General features: G+C 43.6%; 2 protein-coding genes across 2 annotated transcripts; both read right to left on the bottom strand.

The window, feature by feature from the left end:
- Nucleotides 1-1,187: 1,187 nt before the first annotated feature.
- On the bottom strand, nt 1,188-4,625 carry islr2 (immunoglobulin superfamily containing leucine-rich repeat 2). Its single transcript, XM_030095890.1, has 2 exons — nt 4,152-4,625; nt 1,188-3,455 (listed from the first exon to the last, which is right to left on the bottom strand). Exon 2 carries the CDS (start codon nt 3,444-3,446, stop codon nt 1,308-1,310), a length of 2,139 nt encoding a protein of 712 aa, XP_029951750.1. The 5' UTR covers nt 3,447-3,455; nt 4,152-4,625; the 3' UTR covers nt 1,188-1,307.
- A 2,933-nt stretch (nt 4,626-7,558) lies between these two features.
- On the bottom strand, nt 7,559-21,592 carry LOC115391620 (uncharacterized). Its single transcript, XM_030095904.1, has 6 exons — nt 21,472-21,592; nt 21,282-21,391; nt 19,171-20,365; nt 16,726-16,883; nt 16,401-16,541; nt 7,559-11,424 (listed from the first exon to the last, which is right to left on the bottom strand). The coding sequence occupies exons 3-6, from the start codon at nt 20,354-20,356 to the stop codon at nt 10,237-10,239; spliced, it is 2,673 nt and encodes an 890-aa protein (XP_029951764.1). The 5' UTR covers nt 20,357-20,365; nt 21,282-21,391; nt 21,472-21,592; the 3' UTR covers nt 7,559-10,236.
- Nucleotides 21,593-21,852: the final 260 nt, after the last annotated feature.

Below are 21,852 nucleotides of genomic sequence, written 5' to 3'. Positions count from 1 at the left end.
TATTTTGTTATTTGAAAACGGGCAATATATAGGCTCAATTCATTTTCTGCAGAGTCACTCCAGGCAAATCCAACACTCGACATAATTTCATATGTTTTATTAATTCCACTTACATAAAATTATATCAAAAATCTTAAAAGGTCACGTGTTTTGTTTTCGTTTTACAACATTGTTCACAAAAACTATATGCATCAAGTTACAAGACAGCGGAGCCCCCGGACGCTCACTGCGCCCTTTTGTTCCGACTCCGTTAAAACTTACCGTCAATAAAAAAAATAAGAAAAAAAAAAACTTTCGATTCACATGGCTTTACATCATCACAGGTAGACAGTCACATCTACAGTCCTAAAGACTACACTAATAAAAACCACACAAGGAAATACGTGTGACATGCCATGGACACGTTCATTGTAAAAAGCGAGAGTACAGCAAGCACCCGTTGGATAGGAGGTTTAGAGTCGCACATTTTTTTTAAAGCCTTAATTTAAATAGTGAAATAGTGGGGGTTTGGGGAAATTCACCTCTGATTTTACTCAGACAAAACACAGCCGAAAGCGTAAAAAAGAAATCCCGTGAGGAGCGGTGCGCGCGCGCGGTCACGAGGAAGAAACGCCGCGGTGCGATGCGATGCGCGCACAAATCCGAATATACACGACCCGGATCGATTCACAAATGTTAAATTACTTTCAAATCGGTGACCGGTTTGTTGGACAGTAGAAGCGGAGCGCGGACCCTGAGGTGGTGGAGTGTTTGGTCTTGTTCGAGCAGAATCCTCCGCAGCTTGGCAAGAAAAAACTGGTCCCTGATGTCCCTTCATGGAATGGCTTTAATTGCGATATGGCACTTTTAGCTGTTTTTCTACTTCTTTAAATGCTGTGTAAATTTTAAATGTTATTTATGATTTAGCTGTCTTTTTTTTTTTTTTCTTAACCTTATCGCGCGCCTCATCCATCGCATTTTGCGCTTCTACCCGCGCGCCCGTCCAATAAGAGAGGGAATGTTTTTACTGCTTTTCTGTCAGTTTTAAGGTCTTCAAAAACACTGTACAAAACTGTGCTTGCTTTGTAAACTTATGCTCTTTAAACCGTACACTTGACTACAGATGCCACATAAATCAAACTTCCAATCTCTGTGATCATAGGAGTTTTTTGAGGTAAAAGAACTAATAATGCACCTTTTTTTCTCTCTCCAAATACGACGCCACCGTTTTCACTTGTACTGATGTGTGTGAGTTACCTGCTTGAATGTAGGCTACTTAAAAAGGAAAATATTTTTTTTTACAACACACTGGCAGACGGGTCGGCGGGTCAGCGGCTCGGCTGCTTGTAGTTTCCGTTGATTTCCTCCGAGATGTTGACGGCCTCGGCTCCCAGCGGTAGTCTGTCACTGTACTCCGAGCCCACCTCGAACTCCTCCGGGTTGGTTTTGGACGAGGATCCGGGGATGGACTCGGTCACCACGCTGCCCTCGGCCTCCCCCTCCCCGTCGCCCTCCTCTCCCTCGGCCTCTCCCTCTGCCTCCCCGTCGCCCAGCTCGCTGGGGTTGAAGGTTTTCTCAGACTCCACGAAAGAGGCGCGCGGATCGAAATCTTTCATTTGTTTCTCCATCTGGTCGGGATTCTGAGCCTTCATGATCAGCTTGTAGGTTTTCCCTTGATACTTGTATAGTAAATGGCAGCAGGTGGCCCCCAGCAGGGGGACAGTGGCCAGACCCAATAGGAAAATGCTGACGACCACAATGATAAGCAGGGAGGGGATCTTCTTCCTCGTTGTGAAGACTACTTGGACCTGGCAGTCCTGCCCCCCATAGGTGAGACAAAGTGTGTAATTGGTGCCAGGCTGCAAGCCGTGGAAATGGTAGGCATTTTTCCCCTCCTCTATCTTCGACCACTCAACCATGGAGTGTCCGTTCCCAGTGTCCACGCAGAGGTAGAGTATGTCGAGGGTGGTCTTACTGGATGACTGGTACAACCCAACAGGCTCTTTGATCACCATCTCCTGGTTTTCGGCTTGACTCAGATGGAGGTTGGATTTGCTGCTGGGAATCTGCAGCGGATTGAGCTGCACTTTAGCCTCAGTCTCGGACACTTCTAATGCAAGGACACCAAAATCAAACGTGTACTGCTTCAGGTCATCTAAGCTCATGTTAAAAGCATGGTTGGAGATGTATTCACTGCTGTCTCGGACGCCACAACGGCTCGCAAAAGTCAGGTCCTTAGAAGCAGTCTGTTCGGTTTTGTCACTTTTGTCTTTTGAACCATCAGGCTCACTTTTGATCTTTTCTCCAGGTTTATCCCAGTTGATCACATTGTTCTTAGAGGTCATGGGGTCTGAGGGCTTCTTACTGGATGGACGGATCTTGTCTACAGTTGAATCGGGAATTGAATTGCCATCTTGTTTCTGTTTTGCTGTCAGGACCACTCTAACGCCTCCCTCTGCCTTTCCTAAGTCATTGACTGCAGTGCAGCTGTAATTACCATTCTCCTTTTTACTCAAACGAGGAATAATGAGAGAGCCGTTTCTGAAAACAAGGAATCTGTCGCTGGTTGTCTTATCATTAATGGGCTTATCATTTATTTCTACAGTGGAGGGCAAAGGAAACATATAATTTTGATTTCCAACAGTCACCTCCCAGCTGACCTGTGGCGTGGGGCTTCCCTTTGTCACACAGTTTAAGATGACCATGACACCTTCATAGAGATCTGATTCCTCAATGTTTGGCTGAGATGTTACAGTGACAGCAGGAGCCTCGCAGTCCAGTTTAGGAACATTTGTGACCATCATACCTTTCAGGTTTTCAGGGGTGTCACACACAATTGAGGTCAACTCAGGGACGGAAATTTTTGTTGTAGAAATCCAATCCCTGAGCCACTCCAGACTGCAGGAGCAGGCAAAAGGGTTGTTAAAAATCTGAAGATGGGACAAAGAGGAGAGAGCACTGAAGGTACCCTGCACGATGGTGGTGAATTTGTTGTTGTTGATGCGTAGGGACCGCAGATCTTTGAGCGTGGAAAAGGCATCCATTGGAAGGTTCTCCATCTCATTGTTGTTCATTTTCAGAAGCTGAAGAGCTGTGAGGTTGAACAGATCCTCCCATGGAAAGTTCACAATCTTATTGTGACTGATGTCCAGGTTGCGAAGCTGATTCAGGGGCGCCAGCGTGTCTGTTTCTATCGTGACGATCTCATTGTGAGCCAGCCAGAGAGAGGTGACCTGCGTGATGTTGATGAAGCTTTTACTTTTCAGAAATTTGATCTTGTTGGCCGAAAGGCTCACAGTGGTGACATTGGAGGGGAGACCAACAGGTACCACCAGCAGGTCTTTGTAAGCACAGTCTGCAAACTGGTGGGCAAATTTGTCTTGGCAGCTGCACTGCTCTGGACAGCCCTGCACAATGCCGATGACAAAAGTCCACAAGGCAAGGATCTGCAGGAGTCGTTTGGCCATTTTCTGCACCTGAAAGCATCAAGTAGTAAATATTAGGATCACCAGCCATTTTTTTTTTCATCAGACATGTGAGTGTGACATATATTGCATATGTGTCCATTACACTGCGGTCATTTCCTGTGTAGCTTAATTGTGCTTACTGATTCTAATCTACAAAACCTGAAAACACAACGCAAACTCGTTAAAATCAGGAGACTGAAAATACAAGATGATTGAAATTACAGTTGAAAAACTAAAACACTTAAAAGGCAAAGGTTACATTTGCCAACGTGAATCCAAAAAGCCACATTGTTGCATGGATATTGTTTAATGAATGGCGTTCTGCATACAAAACGATGCTGTAGGAGATGTTTGTGCAGATTCAGGGTCAGACGGACTCTCCTGCTCTGAGCGCGTTTCCGCTCTCCAGTCCGGGCAAGAGCGTCCGTGGAGCTGTCCGTGGTGCTGAAACCTTCTCTCTTTTTGTAATCTTTCAGAAACTAAGCATTTTGCTTTTAGTGAAATGGAAGCTTCAATTTCACATTTGTTACATACAATAATATATTTCCCATGCATTTAAGAACAAATGACTTCAGTTTATCCATGCCAAACTGTCCGTATCATGATTTGTTTTTATCCAATCTTTGATCCGGACGCTGCTCAAGGTCTGCATTATAAAATCTTGAAGCATCACTAACTTCCTTGTTATGGATTGAATCATCTTACCTGAACAGTCTCAACTTGGGTTCCTGTGTCTTATTATACAAGCTCGCAGTCGAAAGTCCCGTGAAACAAGTTTATTGGTGGCAAAAACTAAAATCCTCATCCGTCGTGGATCCGTTCACACGGCGTTTGCAGACCAGGACAGCGCTGATGGACGACGGTGGAGGGATCATTTTTCCCGGTGAGTCGCTGTTGCAGTCCGACGGCTGCTCTTTCCCTCTCCAGCCAGTGTGGGATCCACTGCGCGCTCCCGCCGCTGCGGAGCGAGAAAAGCAACCGTGAACGCGCAGCCTCTCCCATCTTCCTGCTCACTATTAAAGATACAGAAGCTCGAGGTCCTCCGCCCTTCAAGAAAATTCATAATTTAGGATCTGATGTTTAATTTATCGCTCTGACCCGAGTCTCATCTCTGACCTGCTTGGCTGCAGCCTGTTGTTTTTAATTAATGGACTCAGACAAGAGTTTGCACACACTGAGCGAATGAAAGTGGAATTTCCATTAATTCTGCAACACACGCTTACTGATATTAAATCTGATATAGTTGAAATTTAAATCCTCACCTTATGCTTAAGGTTTCTGCTATTTTTGCTGTTAATCCAGTGCTTGACGCAAAGTCTATGTGCGTGCGAGTGTGCGTGCGTGTGTGCGCGCGCTCTCTTGAGTTGCTTTCCGAATGGTCCTGGATTACTGGCCCCCTTTCTTAGTCAAATGCTGCCACCTTCTGGTGAACTTACAGTAGTGTAGCCTGCTCCTGCTCCTTCGAACATTGACCCATCTCTACCCGCTTCTGGACACTCGGTCCTGCAGGTCAAACCCTGGACAGAGAGACAGACTGTCACACACACACACACACACACACACACACACACACACACACACACCTGTGGGCAACTTATGGTTACCAGTGTAAAAAAAGGAAAAAGAGAAGGTGGAGGACAGTATTAATTACACATAACAGTTCACCAGGTTTAATAAGTAGCATCGATGCCCAGTGTTTCAAATCAGATCTGCAGTCCAAAAAAACAAAAAAACAAAAACAAAGAAAAAACACACAGCGGTCCCCCCTCCTCCTCCCGCTCCCCCTCCACTTACTATAAATCTACAGCAGTGTCAAATCTACTGAAAAAAAAGGTCAGTTTAAAATAAATTAAGTAATGTGTAGCCAGGAAACAACACAATATAAATCCAAGCATTACATACCATTCCTGGATGAATTTTTTTTTTTTTTTTGCTCTCATCCCATCCTGATTATGTTCATTTATGTGAAACAGAAGAATATCCGTAAACTCAAAAAGATTCATGTGACTCACGACCCTTTGTCCCTCCGAACCTTCAATTTTCATCGGGTCAAATTGATGTTAATCCAGTGTTAAAACCATCTTGCTATGAAAAGAAAAAAAATCTGAACTGAAAGCAACAGGAATTGTCAGACTATATTTTTTTTATTTTACTGTGAGGATATTTCAGGATTTTTTTTTTTTTTTTGCTGACAGACATTGGAATAAATGTCACACTATGATTACCAGTGATAAAACAGTATTCATGTTTTGTATCCCTGAAGCTCCCTTGAATTCCATAGGATGGCTTTCTAATAGCAGCGAAGTAGCAGATGTTGGAATAACTAATGGGACAAAAAAGACAGCTCCCATGTAATTTAACTGTTGACATTCAGTTGTTACACATAAGCAAAACCGATGCATTTAGTGAACAATCAAATGGTTTATTTCCACTTAATATCTATTCTGATGATCCAAGAGAGCAGCAGCGTTTAATTTTAAAACTTCAAGATGCCCAAACCTTGCGCAAGTGGGAGATTCTCTGAATACATCCCTAATAACTCTAATTTACCATCCCATTTGGGAGGCTGAAGGGAAAAAACAATACAGAAGAAAGGACAAGAACATGAAAAGAAGTAAAACAGACGTAAGGACACAGGGACTGATTTGTTATTCTTATCTTTGTTGTGTAGGTCCTGTTTTTGAAGAGAGATTATTGTCCTGAGGTGCAAGTGTGTGATGGTCATAAAGACTGGATGAGAATTCTGGAGCAACACTCCAAAAACATTTCTGTGAGAACTAACTATCTAACTCTCTTTAGAATAACAGGAGACATTGTGTTAGTGTAGCTTCAGCATGTTGACTGTAAACTGTGAGCTGGTGGATAAAACACAAGTGAATAAAGTTTCACTGTAGAAGTTTCCTGGTGAACTCTTGTCTCCGGGCACTGTGACCACTCCAGATTGACCGCTGATGTGTGTATACCTGTTACTTATTGAACATGGCTCACAGAATACTGAATGATTGGAAGAAACTCGAATCAATGACTCCAGGAGGTCTTCAGTACAAAGTTTATCAGAGACAAATAAACAGATTACCAGTGACTGGACTGAAGGAGATATAGCCCTAATAATTAATAATAATAATGGAGTTGATACTTTAGCCTGAGATAACCTCATGGAATTCCTTAAAAGTAATGAACTTCCTTCAGCTTGCATGGTTGCATGCTTGTTATTGCAACCGAATGTGCTGAATAGGCTTATTAATTTTGACTAATCTATTGTCGAATATCAGCATAATCAGGAACAGGAAATAGACACACAGCGGGTCCGGAGGTAGAGCTACGTTTGTGGTGGGTCAATGTGCTGAGAATTACCCAGTTTTATAGGAGGGATTTGTTGTAGTGGAGTGTTTAGTTTTGAGTCGACTAAACTTGCTAAAATTGAACAGCCTACACTTTCCAAATAAGAAATGAAAGTCATATTCACTGATTTCTGCCTTAGATTTGAAATTTACATTTTGTTTGTTTGTTTTATTTTGTATTTTTTAACGGTATACCTCGACAGAGTAGTACTAATAAACAGTAAATGATAACCACAATGTTAACATAAAGGTTAATTTCTAATGCAAAAATGCTATTTACAAGAAAAGTTATAAAGGCTGCTTGATAGGGTTGCTCATCACAGTTTTGTCAATGAAAAAACTTTAATGTCTGGGTCCGCAGTTGATCATTTGCGGCACTATTTTATTTAATATGCAAATGTTGATGAAGTTAAAATTTGATTTGGATCGCTGTTCCCAGCCCTGATGTCTTCCACCTGTACCTCAGTGTCGTCGTAACCCGGTGCCTTGGGTTATGGTCAGTCCGTCGTCTGTGTTTTCTACCTTCAGCATTCTGTCTCTTCCTGTAGCGTCTCTGTTTTTACAGACTTTCTTCTTGTGCTGCAGTTCCTATATGACTTTTGTGAACATTGCTTCAGAGAACTTTGGTATTTGGATTTTTGACTTCTCTGTTGGACAATAAGATGAGCTTTATTTTCAACAAAGGCAATGTCTAACACTCTGGGTCCACCCCACATAACCACCAGGAACCAGCAATACAGTTTGACAGAAAATGACCCGACAACAAAGGAATTTGTTTCAGATCACATTCACTTGTGTTTTGTTTTATTCAATATATATTTCTTGAGCATTGTTCAGATAATTACAGCAATATACATTTTTATTCATTGAGGTAAATTTTCACATCACAGGAGTAAAAATTGTATGATTATTCATCAAGAATATCTGTGTTCAGTCAATTGGGAAATGCACAGCACTGAAGGTAAAAAGGTTTAGACATTTATTCTAAAAGAATTTCTCCATTTGGTGAATGCAGAAACACATGACACTGGAACCAGAACTCTTTCTGGTTCAGCCTTGCAAGATTATCTGAATGAAGTGAACAAAAAGACTCAAGTTGACAAAACTCCTGTCAGAACTTGTAAACCTCAACTATGTCAATGAGAAGCAAACATCAAGAAAGCTTAATGTGTCACATCATGTTATCTTGAAGTTTCAGATTTTTGATGAATTTTTGTTTTTACAGTGTGCTTTGAGAAGACCGAGCAGATGAAGCTGAAGGAGGAAGGCGAAGAGCAAGAAGCTCTGCTCTGTGAACCCCGACAAGCTCACTGCACTCAAATTTGTTTGTATAACAGATTACACAAGTATTTTTAAGTGATGTTGTGGAAACGTTTAAGTTCCCATAAAATACAAATTATATTTACATTTACACTGAATTATCTGAATATCATCTTCAAAAAAAAGTAATATTACACAGCTTTTCGTCTGTGAAAACTGCACTCAAAATTATCGACACTGTAACAAAAACATCTGTAAAATAATTGAAAATATTCTGGTGATTTTCTACCAGGACACTGTCCGTTTTTCTACAGACACTTCTGTCAACCTTAATGCCGATATTTCCAACCTTCATAGTCATTCCTAGTAACAACACATTGTGTACATTGAAATTGATTCGGTTTTTTTAATCACTTATTAAGGGTCACCAGAGTCAGTCCCGGCTGCTTGTGGGCAACGGCAGGGTCCAGCCTGGACCGGACTCCAGTGCATCACATAGGGACAGACAATCACACACACCTAGAGGTAATTTACTTCACATGCATGTTTTTGTACCGGGGGAGAAGGTTGGAGTACCAGGAGGGAATCCACGCAAACACAGGAAAAACATGCCAACTCCACACAGAAAGGCCCCGGGCTTGATTTGAACCCAGGATCATCTTGCTGATGCTGGATTGTTCTTGAAATTTCACCATATTTTGCCGTGATGGCGTTCTCATGGCTGCACTGGGATTTCAGGCAGCTATCCCTGTTTTCACAGGAGGAAGAGCATAACTTAGTCCAAAAGAAAGAGATAGGCGCATCTCTCTTAATTTCTGGATATGCTTGAATTAAATGGTCCAACATTTATTGTTGTGAAAGAATAATGCCGTTCTGCAGCAGTTTCCAATGGTTGCCTGTGTAAACACACACTGATTGACAACAGCAGCAGCTCTGTTTCAGATTAAACTAATTCTAACGCGAAGAAATCTGAGCTTTCACAACGTACTTTGGGTTTTTGTAGTTACTGATAAAACTGACAGAAAGCATTGTCTCATGTAGTTTACGTTTGTTGCTAAAAACCTGAAGGCAGGAATGTGCACAACACCGGAGGTTGTTCTATAAAAACGTCAGGATTTTGAAAATCCTTCAAACTATCGAGAGTAGCAGCAACAGAGTGGTGCACCCTCGGTGTAAGAAGGAGCGTTTCCGCAGGTCGTTTATTCCACCGTCTTTCAGACTCTACAATGCCGCTCTATAAATTCCCTTGTGTGGTGTTTTTGATGTGCTTTTGCCTCCTCCGGTCTGCAAACTCATCCACCTATTTATGGGCAGTGGAGCATGCCCCATCCTCCTGTTTGTGGTGCTAAGGATGTGCACGGTGTTGCCTGCAAAATGTGTGAAATGCTTGCCGGCAAACTTTTTTGCACTTTGTGTTGTTGTCTTTCTGTTTATTTATATTTATTTGTTACTGTGGTACTTCTTCTTTGGGCTGCTGTAACAGTGAAATTTCCCCATCGTGGGATCAATGGAGTCTTATCTTATCTTATCTGACCTGTCCCGGTGTACCCACCAGATAGCACTAAATGTCCGTGAATGTAATGTCCTTCCGTAACGAGGGGTCAGCACCCCTCGATCCTCCCTTCAAACTGTCTGGATCCTGTAAAATATTGGTTTCTGACTGACACCTCAGTTTCCTAGCCAGTTTCCAGTAAAATATCAAAAATCTAAACTTTTGACTGTTCAACCCTCATTAAATATTATATTTCATCAAGATAGAAAGGCTTAATGTTTTCTTCAATTAAGATACTTTTACTTTGAAATTAGAAAAACAATCTGCCCATAGAACAAGTCAAATTTTTCTTGATTTTAGAGAATTTTCTCTTAAATCAAGTCTTTTTTTTATTTTGATCAAATATAATATTTAAGTCAATTTATCTTCAATCAAGTAAAACGAGACATTTTCACTCAAAACAAGTTTAAAAAACTTGCTCAGGTTTGAAGTTTTTGCAGTGTGATACCTCAGTTTCCTAACCAGTTTCCAGTAAAATGGCAAAAATCTAAACTTTTGACTGTTTCACCCTAACTAATTATGACTGAGTAGAACTGTTGGAGCTTACAGTGTGGAGGGGGAGCGCAACACATCAACAGTCATGCACGAGGAGAAGTCCAGACAACATGTTGAATGTCAGCTGCTAGGGCTCGGCTGCCTAGCTGATCCAGGTGGACTCCATATCTCCCAAAGAGAGATGGATGATTCCAGAAGAAATGAAAATAGTCAATAAAGACAAAGTGATGGATTCTGCAGGTGGACTGAAGCCAGGTGTTGAGGATGAGGTTTCTGGTGAAACAGTCAGGACCACTTTAACGCCGCTCTCTGCCTTTCCTAAGTCATTGACTGCAGTGCAGCTGTAATTACCATTCTCCTTTTCACTCAAACGACGAATAATGAGAGAGCCGTTTCTGAAAACAAGGAATCTGTCGCTGGTTGTCTTATCATTAATGGGCTTATCATTCATTTCTCCAGTGGAGGGCAAAGGAAACATATAATTTTGATTTCCAACAGTCACCTCCCAGCTGACCTGTGGCATGGGGCTTCCCTTTGTCACACAGTTTAAGATGACCATGACACCTTCATAGAGATCTGATTCATCAATGTTTGGCTGAGATGTTACAGTGACAGCAGGAGCCTCGCAGTCCAGTTTAGGAACATTTGTGACCATCGTACCGTTCAGGTTTTCAGGGGTGTCACACACAATTGAGGTCAACTCAGGGACGGAAACATTTGTTGCAGCAATCCAATCCCTGAGCCACTCCAGACTGCAGGAGCAGGCAAAAGGGTTGTCAAAAATCTTAAGATGGGACAAAGAGGAGAGAGCACTGAAGGTACCCTGCACAATGGTGGTGAATTTGTTGTTGTTGATGCGCAGGGACCGCAGGTCTTTGAGCGTGGAAAAGGCATCCATTGGAAGGTTCACCATCTCATTGTTGTTCATTTTCAGAAGCTGAAGAGCTGTGAGGTTGGCCAGATCCTCCCATGGAAAGTTCACAATCTTATTGTAACTGATGTCCAGGTTGCGAAGCTGATTCAGGGGCGCCAGCGTGTCTGTTTCTATCGTGATGATCTCATTGTGAGCCAGCCAGAGAGAGGTGACCTGCGTGATGTTGATGAAGCTTTCGCTTTTCAGAAAGTTGATCTTGTTGGCCGAAAGGCTCACAGTGGTGACATTGGAGGGGAGACCAACAGGTACCACCAGCAGGTCTTTGTAAGCACAGTCTGCAAATTGACGGGCAAATTTGTTTTGGCAGTGGCACAGCTCTGGACAGCACTGCACAATGCCGATGACAAAAGTCCACAAGGCAAGGATCTTCAGGAGTCGTTTCGCCATTTTCTGCACCTGTAAGCATCAAGTAGTAAGTATTAGCATCACCAACCCTCCATCCATCCATCTTGAACCACAGTACTATTTAGCAGATGCTTTTGTCCAAAGTAACGTACAACACATTCATATACATTCACACACCAGAAAGGATGGCTGCCATGCAAGGCACTCAGTCTATCCACGGGGGCGGGCAATTCAGGGTTCAGTGTCTTGCCCAAGGACACTTCGACATGCAGACAGAGGGAGACAGGAATCGAACTCACAACCCTCCAACTGTCCGATGACTGCTCTCCCCACTGAACCACAACTGCCCAACTGCTTATGTGGGACCGGTTCAAGGGGGCAGCAGTCTAAGTAGTGATGTCCAGACTTCCCTGTGCCCACACATTTCCTCCAGCTCTAGTAGAGCTCGTCTCTGTGTCCAGGGATGTTGCTGCTGGGCACCCTGCCATCGGCTGCCACCCAATCCACCCTTCACCCAGCCCCTACTTTTCCCTCGGTGGGTGGTGAGCCCATCAAAGTTCAGGCCCACGTCCTCCCTTGAGGCTGGGGGGCTGGGGCTGGGTCTGTTTAGATCAGTGTGACAGTAGAATAAAAGTTCTGCTCAGGGATGATTTCCAGTGCTAAAACAGTGTTCTTCTTTTGTAACCCTGAAGCTCCTTTGCATTCTGCAGAATGGCTTTCTAACTGCAGTGATGAAACACATAGTGGAATGTTAAATGGAAAAAAAGGGACGTCTTTCATGGACTATTATTGTTGACACACAAGCAAAATTAAGAAATAAATACATTCAGTGAACAATCAAATGGTTTATTTCCACTTGGTATCTATTGTAATAATCCAAGAGAGCCATCAGCAGCAGTCTTTAACTTCAACACTTAACCCAACAGGTGGTGATGAGGATAAAGGAGTGGAAGAGGATGGCTCTACTTACCTATCAACCGCCTTAGAGATGTGGAGTGTCCAGGAGATCCAAAGATACCGTTTGATGCTTGGAAAAGCTGTTCGATGATGACCTGCTGGTTTTCGGAGGTGAGCACTTCTCTGTGGAGAGGAAAAGAGGTCTTCTAATCTACGGTTTTGGAACAGAGGGATAAAGAATACCTTGCTGCCGACTAACTTACGATGGATAATTTCCCTGATCACATTATACTCCCCAAAAGTCAATGCTGTTTCCAAAAGCCTGTGAAGGATATATCTACAAAAGGGGATGTTACTGTGAACTTTTTCAACCTAATGTACTTGCTTGAAAAAAAAACAGGAACTGAGAAGGCAGCTAAAGCCCAGTCTAGGAAAAGGCTGAGCAGATATTGAGCAAAAAGAAGCAGCAAGCTCATCACTTTCTGGCCAAACTTTAGGGCCAATCTCACTGGCCATGGCAAGTCAGATCTCCGCTGATTACTTAGACGTCTCCGCATTGTCTCCTGTTGATGGTTCACCAGGGAGTAGCGGGAAATTAAAGCATGCTGGATTTCTTACAGACTTTCTCTTGTTGGCTTAGAAACATCTCAGCAGTTTCAGTTCAATAACTAAAAAAGCCTTCATCTTTATTTAAATATCACCTTTCATACAGTTAAAAGCAACACAAAGTGCTTTCCAGTGTTTAAAAAACAGTACGAGGGGGCACCCAAAAGTAACCGGACTGTGGATATATATAAAAAAAACAAACCCAATAATGATTTCAGACTTTTGGCCTTCATATGTCGCTATAGCATAGCCTTAAGCATAACTGTGAAAAATTTCACCTCCCAAAGACGCACAGGCAGCTCACACACAGTGTTTATGTTACTACAGTCCCGCCCCCTTCTTCGAAAAATCCCAAAATGGTCCTGCGCCTCTTAACCACGGAGCAGAAACAGGCTGGCATGGACATGTGCCAGGAGCTGAAAAGGCAGCTGGAGGACGATGGAGGGCTGTTTGGGAAGATCATCACTGCTGCAGCGGCTCCGGGAGGCGGTCAGGCTGAAGCGGCCGGCACTGTGGGAGAGTGAGGACTGTTTTAAAGGAATACTCCACCCAAAAAACGATTTGGCCTCATTTTCTACTCACCCTCATGCTGAGAAACACTCTGGAGCACTTTTTTGACGTTTCAAATGCAGTTGGAGATGTTTGGGGATTTTCGTTGTCAACAAACAGGGACCGACAGAGCCCGACAGAAAAAATGGTCCATAAAATCCACAAAACGTTCCCATTTTCCTTCATACTGCTCGTCCGCTGTAATCCAAGTGTCCTGAGCGCGTAACGTCCATAATTAATTCTTAACGAGGTCATTTAGTACATTTTAAGAGCCCAAACAGGGCGCTCTCACACAGCTCCATTGCATGTCTGCGCGCGCACCCTGAACTACGGAAGCCGCGGCAGACCAAGCCAGACGCTTGCGCGCTTTCAGCGACTACTTTTCTAAATTGCAAGCGTAGAAGAAGAAGTTCCGCTGTATATATTCTGCTGTGAGTAACCGAGCTGTGGACAATCACAAAAGTGATTGGCTACTGTTTTAAAGCTTTGAATTCGGTGTCCTGCTGAAAGGGCACAAGCGTGTTGCTTGGTCTGCCGCGGCTTCCGTAGTTCAGGGTGCGCGTGCAGACATGCAATGGAGCTGTACAGAGCGCACTGTTTGGGCTCTTAAAATGTACTAAATGACCTCGTTAAGAATTAATTATGGACGTTACGCACTCAGGACACTTGGATTACAGCGGACGAGCAGTATGAAGGAAAATGGGAACGTTTTGTGGATTTTATGGACCATTTTTTCTGTCGGGCTCTGTCGGTCCCTGTTTGTTGACAACGAAAATCCCCAAACATCTCCAACTGCATTTGAAACGTCAAAAAAGTGCTCCAGAGTGTTTCTCAGCATGAGGGTGAGTAGAAAATGAGGCCAAATCGTTTTTTGGGTGGAGTATTCCTTTAAGCACGAGGCTCTGCGCGTAAAACAGTTCCTGATGAAAAACGGCATGGCCCTGCTGCCCCATCTGCCATATTGCCTCGACTCAGCCCCGTGCGACTTCTGTCTCTTCCCAAGAATGAACGAGGAGGTGCAAAAAAAAATCGAAGGACTCTCTTAAAGGGACCATTACGCAGGAGCATGCTGACTGTTTTGAGCAATGGATATTCTGGCTGCAGCGCTGTATTCAAGCCGAAGGAGAGTATTTTGAAGGTGACAGTTTTGATTAAATGTGAAAATAAAAAAATAAAAACTTATAACCACAGCCTGGTTTCTTTTGGGTCCCCCCTCGTAACTAAAAAAAAGCCTTCATCTGTCATTAAATCAGATCAATCTTTATTTAAATAGCACCTTTCATACAGTTAAAAGCAACACAAAGTGCTTTACAGTATTTAAAAACAGTATAAAATAGGAGTGTAACGGTATTTGTATTCAACAGTACAGGTCACGGGTCGGTACACACAATCACATGACGAATACACGAGTGAGTTAAAAAAAAGTGAGTCCTGATTACAACCTTAGGTGGCGGTAATGAGCCTAAAAGCTGCCAGCGACCATCATTACCACAGAAGAAGAACAACAAAAAAAGCCAAACATGAACAAACGAAGAAGAAAGTAAAAGCGGAATCAGGCGCCAACCTCCGCTCATAAAACATGAAGATAATGCGGAAGTGCAAAAAAGATATAATTCCGGAGTTATTCCAGCAGGGGGCGATGATGTTGGTTTCAAAAAGAGCCCGGGTCTCATTGAAACCCATTCAAAAATGCCGATTTTCAGAGTGCAAATAAACATATAAAGTGCCCGGTTTCAGAACATATTTTGATCTCTATCACTTGTTTCTATAACCGTGCTGGCTTCACCAGACTGTGATTTTCACATAAATCATGTGTTGATTTTATATTACAAGTTAAAGTTTTGCATAAATTGCCCTATCACAGCGCCTCCTCTGTCCACGTGATGCGGTCACATGACAGGCTGGACCAATCACATTTACAACCGGTTTCAATTGTTCGATATGGAGACGTCCTGCTGGACTCGCCGAAGTCTTCACAACGGGATTATGGAACTCTATGGGTGATGTCACAGAAGCTCTATCCATTATATTTACGATCTATGAGCGGAATGAGAGATGCAGCGTGTAGAGTTGGAAGACCCGCCAGTCTCGTGTAAATCTGTCGCGTGTGAAAGCTTGGGAAAGATGTTCTGGTACATATGTGAGCTTTTGTTTCTTTTTCTCCGCTATACCGAAAAACGTACCGAACCGTGACCCTTACACTGAGGTATGTACCGTACAGTGGCCGTACCGTACAGTGGCTTTTTGTGTACCGTTACACTCCTAGTATAAAATAAACCCATCTTTCCCACCTTCAATATATATACACACACTACACATACATGCATGCTCACATGACTTACATTAGGATGACATGGCACTAAGGAGCAGAGAAAAAGCCACCACTGGGGCCGTCCACACTGTGAGTGGCAGGCAAAGACCACTGAACGCACCAGCACCCCGACCCTTACAGACAGTGGGATGCCCACACCAAGGTAGGGAGCCCCCCCTCAACCAGCAGTAGGCAATACTGCGACGGTGCGGGTCGGAGGCTCAGGTGCAGAAAGCAAGCAGAGGCAGAAATGCAGTCTTCAGAAAAGGTTATTTTAAAGGAAATAATGAGCCCCAAAAAACAAAACTGCCAACTGACTCCAAGGTGCAGATAGTTAAGTTGATCCTCAGGGCCGGCGATGAGGCTGGGCATCCGGGGCACTTGCCCAGGGCGCCGAGCCATAGGGGGCCGCTTGATGAGGCCGTGAGGTGCACCGCCCAGGATGCGCCGCTGTGACGGCCGTTTGAGCAGCGCACTGCTTGGTTCGCTCGCTTGCGCCCCTCGACAACTATTGCCGACTATCGCCCCCCCCCAGCGAGGGTGTCGCCACCCCCGCTCAACAACTCTCGCGGTGCGACTCTCCACGACACTACCACGGGGCGCTCGTGTCGGGCTTGCCCAGGGTGCCTGAGAAGCCCGCGCCGGCCCTGTTGATCCTCCAGACCAGGCTGCAGAAACAAGGCTGCTTTCCGAGAGCACGGGTTTCAGGATCGGAGCTGACGTAGTGGTCAGAGCAGGGATGGGTGGGCAGCCAGGCCTGGGAAACAGAAGGGAGTCGGGGTTGCAAGCTGCGCAGGTTGTTAGACTGCAGGCAGAAAAACATGAAGTGTTCATTTAACGCTTCTCGTTCATCATACTTTTGTCCATGAAAAAACTTTGATGTCTGGGTTCACAGCCGATCATTTGTGGCACAATTCTACATAATGTGCAAGTGATGATGAAGTTAAAATTTGATTTGGATCGCTGTTCCCAGCCCTGATGTCTGCCACCTGTGCCTGAGTGTTGTCGTAACCCGGTGCAACCTTCAGCATTCTGTCTCTTCCTGTAGCTTCTCTGTTTTTGTAGACTTTCTTCTTGTGCTGCAGTTCCTCAGTGACTTTTGTGAACATTGCTTCAGAGAACTGTGGTTTTTGAATTTTTGACTTCTCTGTTGGACAATAAGATTAGCTTTAATTTCAACAAAGGCAATGTCTAACACTCTGGGTCGACCCCAAATAACCACCAGGAACCAGCAGTACATTTTGACAGAAACTGACCCGACAACAAAGGAATTTGTTTCAGATCACATTCACTTGTGTTTTTTTTTTTTTCATTCAATATCTATTTCTTGAGCATTGTTCAGATAATTACAGCAATATACATTTTTATTCATTGGGGTAAATTTTCAACTCACAGGGGTAACAATTGTATGGTTATTCATCAAGAATATCTGTGTTCAGTCAATCTAGAAATACACAGCACTGAAGGTATAAAGGTTTAGACATTTATTCGAAAAGAATATCTCCATTTGGTGAAAGCAGATACACATGACACTGGAACCAGAACTCTTTCTGGTTCAGCCTTGCAGGATTATCCAAATGAAGTCAACAAAAAGATCCAAGTTGACAAAACTCCTCTCAGAACTTGTAAACCTCAGCAATGTCAACCACAAGAAGCAAAAATTAAGAAAGCTCAATGTGTCACATCATGTTATCTTGAAGTTTCAGATTTTCAAAGCATTTTTGTTTTTACAGTGTGCTTCGAGAAGACCTAGCAGATGAAGCGGAAGGAGGAAGGCGAAGAGAGAGAAGCTCTGCTCTGCGAACCCCGACAAGCTCACTGCACTCAAATTTTTTTGTATAACAAATTACACAAGCATTTTTAAGTGATGTTGAGAAAACTTTTAAGCTTCCATAAAATATAAATTATATTTCCATTTACACTGAATTGTCTGAATATCATCCTGAAAAAGTAATATTACACAACTTTTCATCCGTGAAAACTGCACTCAAAATTATCGACACTGTAAGAAAAGAAATCTGTAAAATAATCAAAAATATTCTGGCGATTTTCTACCAGGACATTGTCTTTTTTTTACAGACACTTCTGACAACCTTAATACAGATATTTCCAACCTTCACAGTCATCCCAGTAACAACACACTGTGTATTGTATTTAAATTCATTCCTTTTTTTTCATCACTTATCCTGTTAAGGGTTACCAGAGTCAGTCCCGGCTGCTTGTGAGCAACGGTAGGGTCCAGCCTGGACCGGACTCCAGTGCATCACATAGGAACAGACAATCACACACACCAAGAGGCAGTTTACTTCACATGCATGTTTTTGTACCAGGGGAGGAAGCTGGAGTACCAGGAGGGAATCCACGCAAACACAGGAAAAACATGCCAACTCCACACAGAAAGGCCCCGGGCTTGATTTGAACCCAGGATCATCTTGCTGATGCTGGATTGTTCTTGAAATTTCACCATATTTCGCGGTGATGACGTTCTCATGGCTACACTGGGAATTCAGCCAGCTATCCCTGTTTTCACAGGAGGAAGAGCCCAACTTAGTCCAAAAGAAAGAGATAGGCGTATCTCTTTTAATTTCTGGATATGCTTGAATTAATTGGTTCAACATTTATTGTTGTGAAAGAATAATGCCGTTCTGCAGCTGTTTCCAATGGGTGCCTGTGTAAACACACACTGATTGACAACAGCAGCAGTTCTGTTTCAGATGAAGCAGATTCTAACCCAAAGAAATCTGAGCTTTCACAATGTACTTTGGGTTTTTGTAGTTACTGATAAAACTGACAGAAAGTATTGTCTCGTGTGGTTTCCATTTGCTGCTGAAACCCGCAGGCAGAACTCTGCACAACACCAGAGGTTGTTCTATAAAAACGGCAGGATTCTGAATACCTTCAAATTATCGAGAGTAAACTGTCCGGGTGTACCCACCAGAGAGCATTAAATGTCCATGAATGAAATGTCTGTCCATAACGAGGGGTCAGCACCCCTCGATCCTGCCTTCAAACTGTCTGGATCCTTTCAAGTCCTGGTTTCTGACAGCACTGCAATAAATCCAAATCTGAGCATGTTTTTTGAACTTTTTTTGAGTGAAAATGTCTCATTTTATTTGATTTCAGATAAAGTCAGATAAATTGACTTAAATATTATATTTCATCAAGATAGAAAGAATTGATTTAAGAGAAAATTCTCTGAAATCAAGAAAATTTTTGCTTGAAGTTTTTGCTGTGTGATACCTCAGTTTCCTAACCAGTTTCCAGTAAAATGGCAAAAATCTAAACTTTTGACTGTTTCACCCTAATTAATTATGACTGAGTAGAACTGTTGGGGTCTACAGTGTGGAGGGGGAGCACAACACATCAACAGTCATGCACGAGGAGAAGTCCAGACAATATGTTGAATGTCAGCCGCTAGGGCTCGGCTGCCTAGCTGATCCAGGTGGACTCCATATCTCCCAAAGAGAGATGGATGATTCCAGAAAAAAATAAAATTGTCAATAAAGCCAAAGTGATGGATTCTGCAGGTGGACTGAAGCCAGGTGTTGAGGATGAGGTTTCTGGTGAAACAGTCAGGACCACTTTAACGCCTCCCTCTGCCTTGCCTAAGTCATTGACTGCAGTGCAGCTGTAATTACCATTCTCCTTTTCACTCAAACGAGGAATAATGAGAGAGCCGTTTCTGAAAACAAGGAATCTGTTCCTGGTTGTCTTATCATTAATGGGCTTATCATTCATTTCTCCAGTGGAGGGCAAAGGAAACATATAATTTTGATTTCCAACAGTCACCTCCCAGCTGACCTGTGGCGTGGGGCTTCCCTTTGTCACACAGTTTAAGATGACCATGACACCTTCATAGAGATCGGATTCCTCAATGTTTGGCTGAGATGTTACAGTGACAGCAGGAGCCTCGCAGTCCAGTTTCGGAACATTTGTGACCATCATACCTTTGAGGTTTTCAGGAGTGTCACACACAATTGAGGTCAACTCAGGGACGGAAACATTTGTTGTAGCAACCCAATCCCTGAGCCACTCCAGACTGCAGGAGCAGGCAAAAGGGTTGTTAAAAATCTGAAGATGGGACAAAGAGGAGAGAGCACTGAAGGTACCCTGCACAATGGTGGTGAATTTGTTGTTGTTGATGCTCAGGAACTCCAGGTCTTCGAGTGTGGAAAAGGCATCCATTGGAAGGTTCACCATCTCATTGTTGTTCATTCTTAATCTATGAAGAGCTGTGAGGTTGACCAGATCCTCCCATGGAAAGTTTACAATTTTATTGTAACTAATGTCCAGGGTGACAAGCTGAGTCAGGTGTGCCAGCGTGCCTCTTTCTATCGTGACGATCCTGTTGTGAGCCAGATAGAGAGCAGTGACCTGCGTGATGTTGATGAAGCTTTTACTTTTCAGAAATTTGATCTTGTTAGACGAAAGGAACACAGAGGAGACATTGGAGGGGAGACCAACAGGTACCTCCTGCAGGTCTTTGAGTGGGCCGTTGAAAGAACAGGCTGCCAAGTGCTTGCCATTTCTATCGTAGCAGCGGCACAGCTCTGGACAGCACTGCACAATGCCGATCACAAAAGTCCACAAGGCAAGGATCTGCAGGAGTCGTTTCGCCATTTTCTGCACCTGTAAGCATCAAGTGGTAAATATTAGGATCACCAACCCTCCATCCATCTATTTTGAACCACAATTCTATTTAGCAGACACTTTTGTCCAAAGTGATGTACAACACATTCACATACATTCACACACCAGAAGGGGCGGCTGCAATGCAAGGCACTCAGTCTATCCACGGGGGCGGGCAATTCAGGGTTCAGTGTCTTGCCCAAGGACACTTCGATATGCAGACAGGGGGAGACAGAAATCAAACTCACAACCACCGAATTGTGGGACGACTGCTCTCCCCACTGAACCACAGCCGCCCAACTGCTCATGTGGGACCGGTTCAAGGGGGCAGCAGTCTAAGTAGTGATGTCCAGACTTCCCTGTGCCCACACATTTCCTCCAGCTCTAGTAGAGCTCGTCTCTGTGTCCGGGGATGTTGCTGCTGGGCACCCTGCCATCAGCTGCCACCCAATCCACCCTTCACCCAGCCCCTACGGTTCCCTCGGTGGGTGGTGAGCCCATCAGAGGTCAGGCCCACGTCCTCCCTTTGGGCCTGGGGGGGTCCAGTATTTCAACAGGTGTGATAGTAGAATAAAAGTTCTGCTCAGGGATGATTTCCAGTGCTAAAACAGTGTTCTTCTTTTGTAACCCTGAAGCTCCCTTGCATTCTGCAGAATGGCTTTCTAACTGCAGTGACGAAGCACATAGCGGAATGAAAAATGGAACAAAAGGGACATCCTCCATGGACTATTATTGTCGACACACACCAGCAAAATTAAGAAAATAAATACATTCAGTGAACAATCAAATGGTTTATTTCCACTTAGTATCTATTGTAGTAATCCAAGAGAGTCGTCAGCAGCAGTCTCTAACTTCAACACTTAACCCAACATGTGGTGATGAGGATAAAGGAGTGGAAGAGGATGGCTCTACTTACCTATCAACCACCTTCGAGATGTGGAGTGTCCAGGAGATCCAAAGATACCGTCTGATGCTTGGACAAGCTGTTCGATGATGATCTGCTGGTTTTCGGAGGCGAGCACTTCTCTGTGGAGAGGAAAAGAGGTCTTCTAATCTACGGTTTTGGAACAGAGGGATAAAGAATACCTTGCTGCCGACTGACTTACGATGGATAATTTCTCTGATCACAATTTACAGCCCAAAGGTCAATGCTGTTTTCTAAAGCCTGTGAAGGATATATCTACAACAGGGGATGTTACTGTCAACTTATTTAACCTAATGTTCTTGGTAGAAAAAAAAACAGGAACTGAGAAGGCAGCCAAACACCAGTCTAGGAAAAGGCTGAGCAGATATTGGGTAAAAAGAGGCAGCAAGCTCATCACTTCCTGGGCAAAGTTTAAGGCCAATCTCATTGGCCGTGGCAAGTCAGATCTCCACTTATTACTCAGACGTCTCTGCATCGTCTCCTGGAGACGGTTCACCAGGGAGTAGCGGGAAATTAAAGCATGTTGGATTTCTTTGAGTCTTTCTCCTGTTGGCTTTTGAGA

Source organism: Salarias fasciatus, chromosome 7 (genome assembly GCF_902148845.1).
Source record: "Salarias fasciatus chromosome 7, fSalaFa1.1, whole genome shotgun sequence".
In the NCBI taxonomy this organism is placed as follows: Eukaryota; Metazoa; Chordata; class Actinopteri; order Blenniiformes; family Blenniidae; genus Salarias; species Salarias fasciatus.
This window is presented reverse-complemented; position numbering and strand designations above follow the sequence as displayed.

What these genes read in the sequence shown, in the direction of transcription:
- islr2 (XM_030095890.1), bottom strand. Translation starts at nt 3,446, where the DNA reads ATGGCCAAACGACTCCTGCAGATCCTTGCCTTGTGGACTTTTGTCATC.
- LOC115391620 (XM_030095904.1), bottom strand. Translation starts at nt 20,356, where the DNA reads ATGGCGAAACGACTCCTGCAGATCCTTGCCTTGTGGACTTTTGTGATC. An exon ending in ACGACAACACTCAGGCACAG is followed by an intron (nt 16,542 to 16,725) that starts GTGGCAGACATC and finishes TTCTGCCTGCAG; the next exon opens with TCTAACAACCTGCGCAGCTT. An exon ending in AGCCTTGTTTCTGCAGCCTG is followed by an intron (nt 11,425 to 16,400) that starts GTCTGGAGGATC and finishes TGATGCTTACAG; the next exon opens with GTGCAGAAAATGGCGAAACG.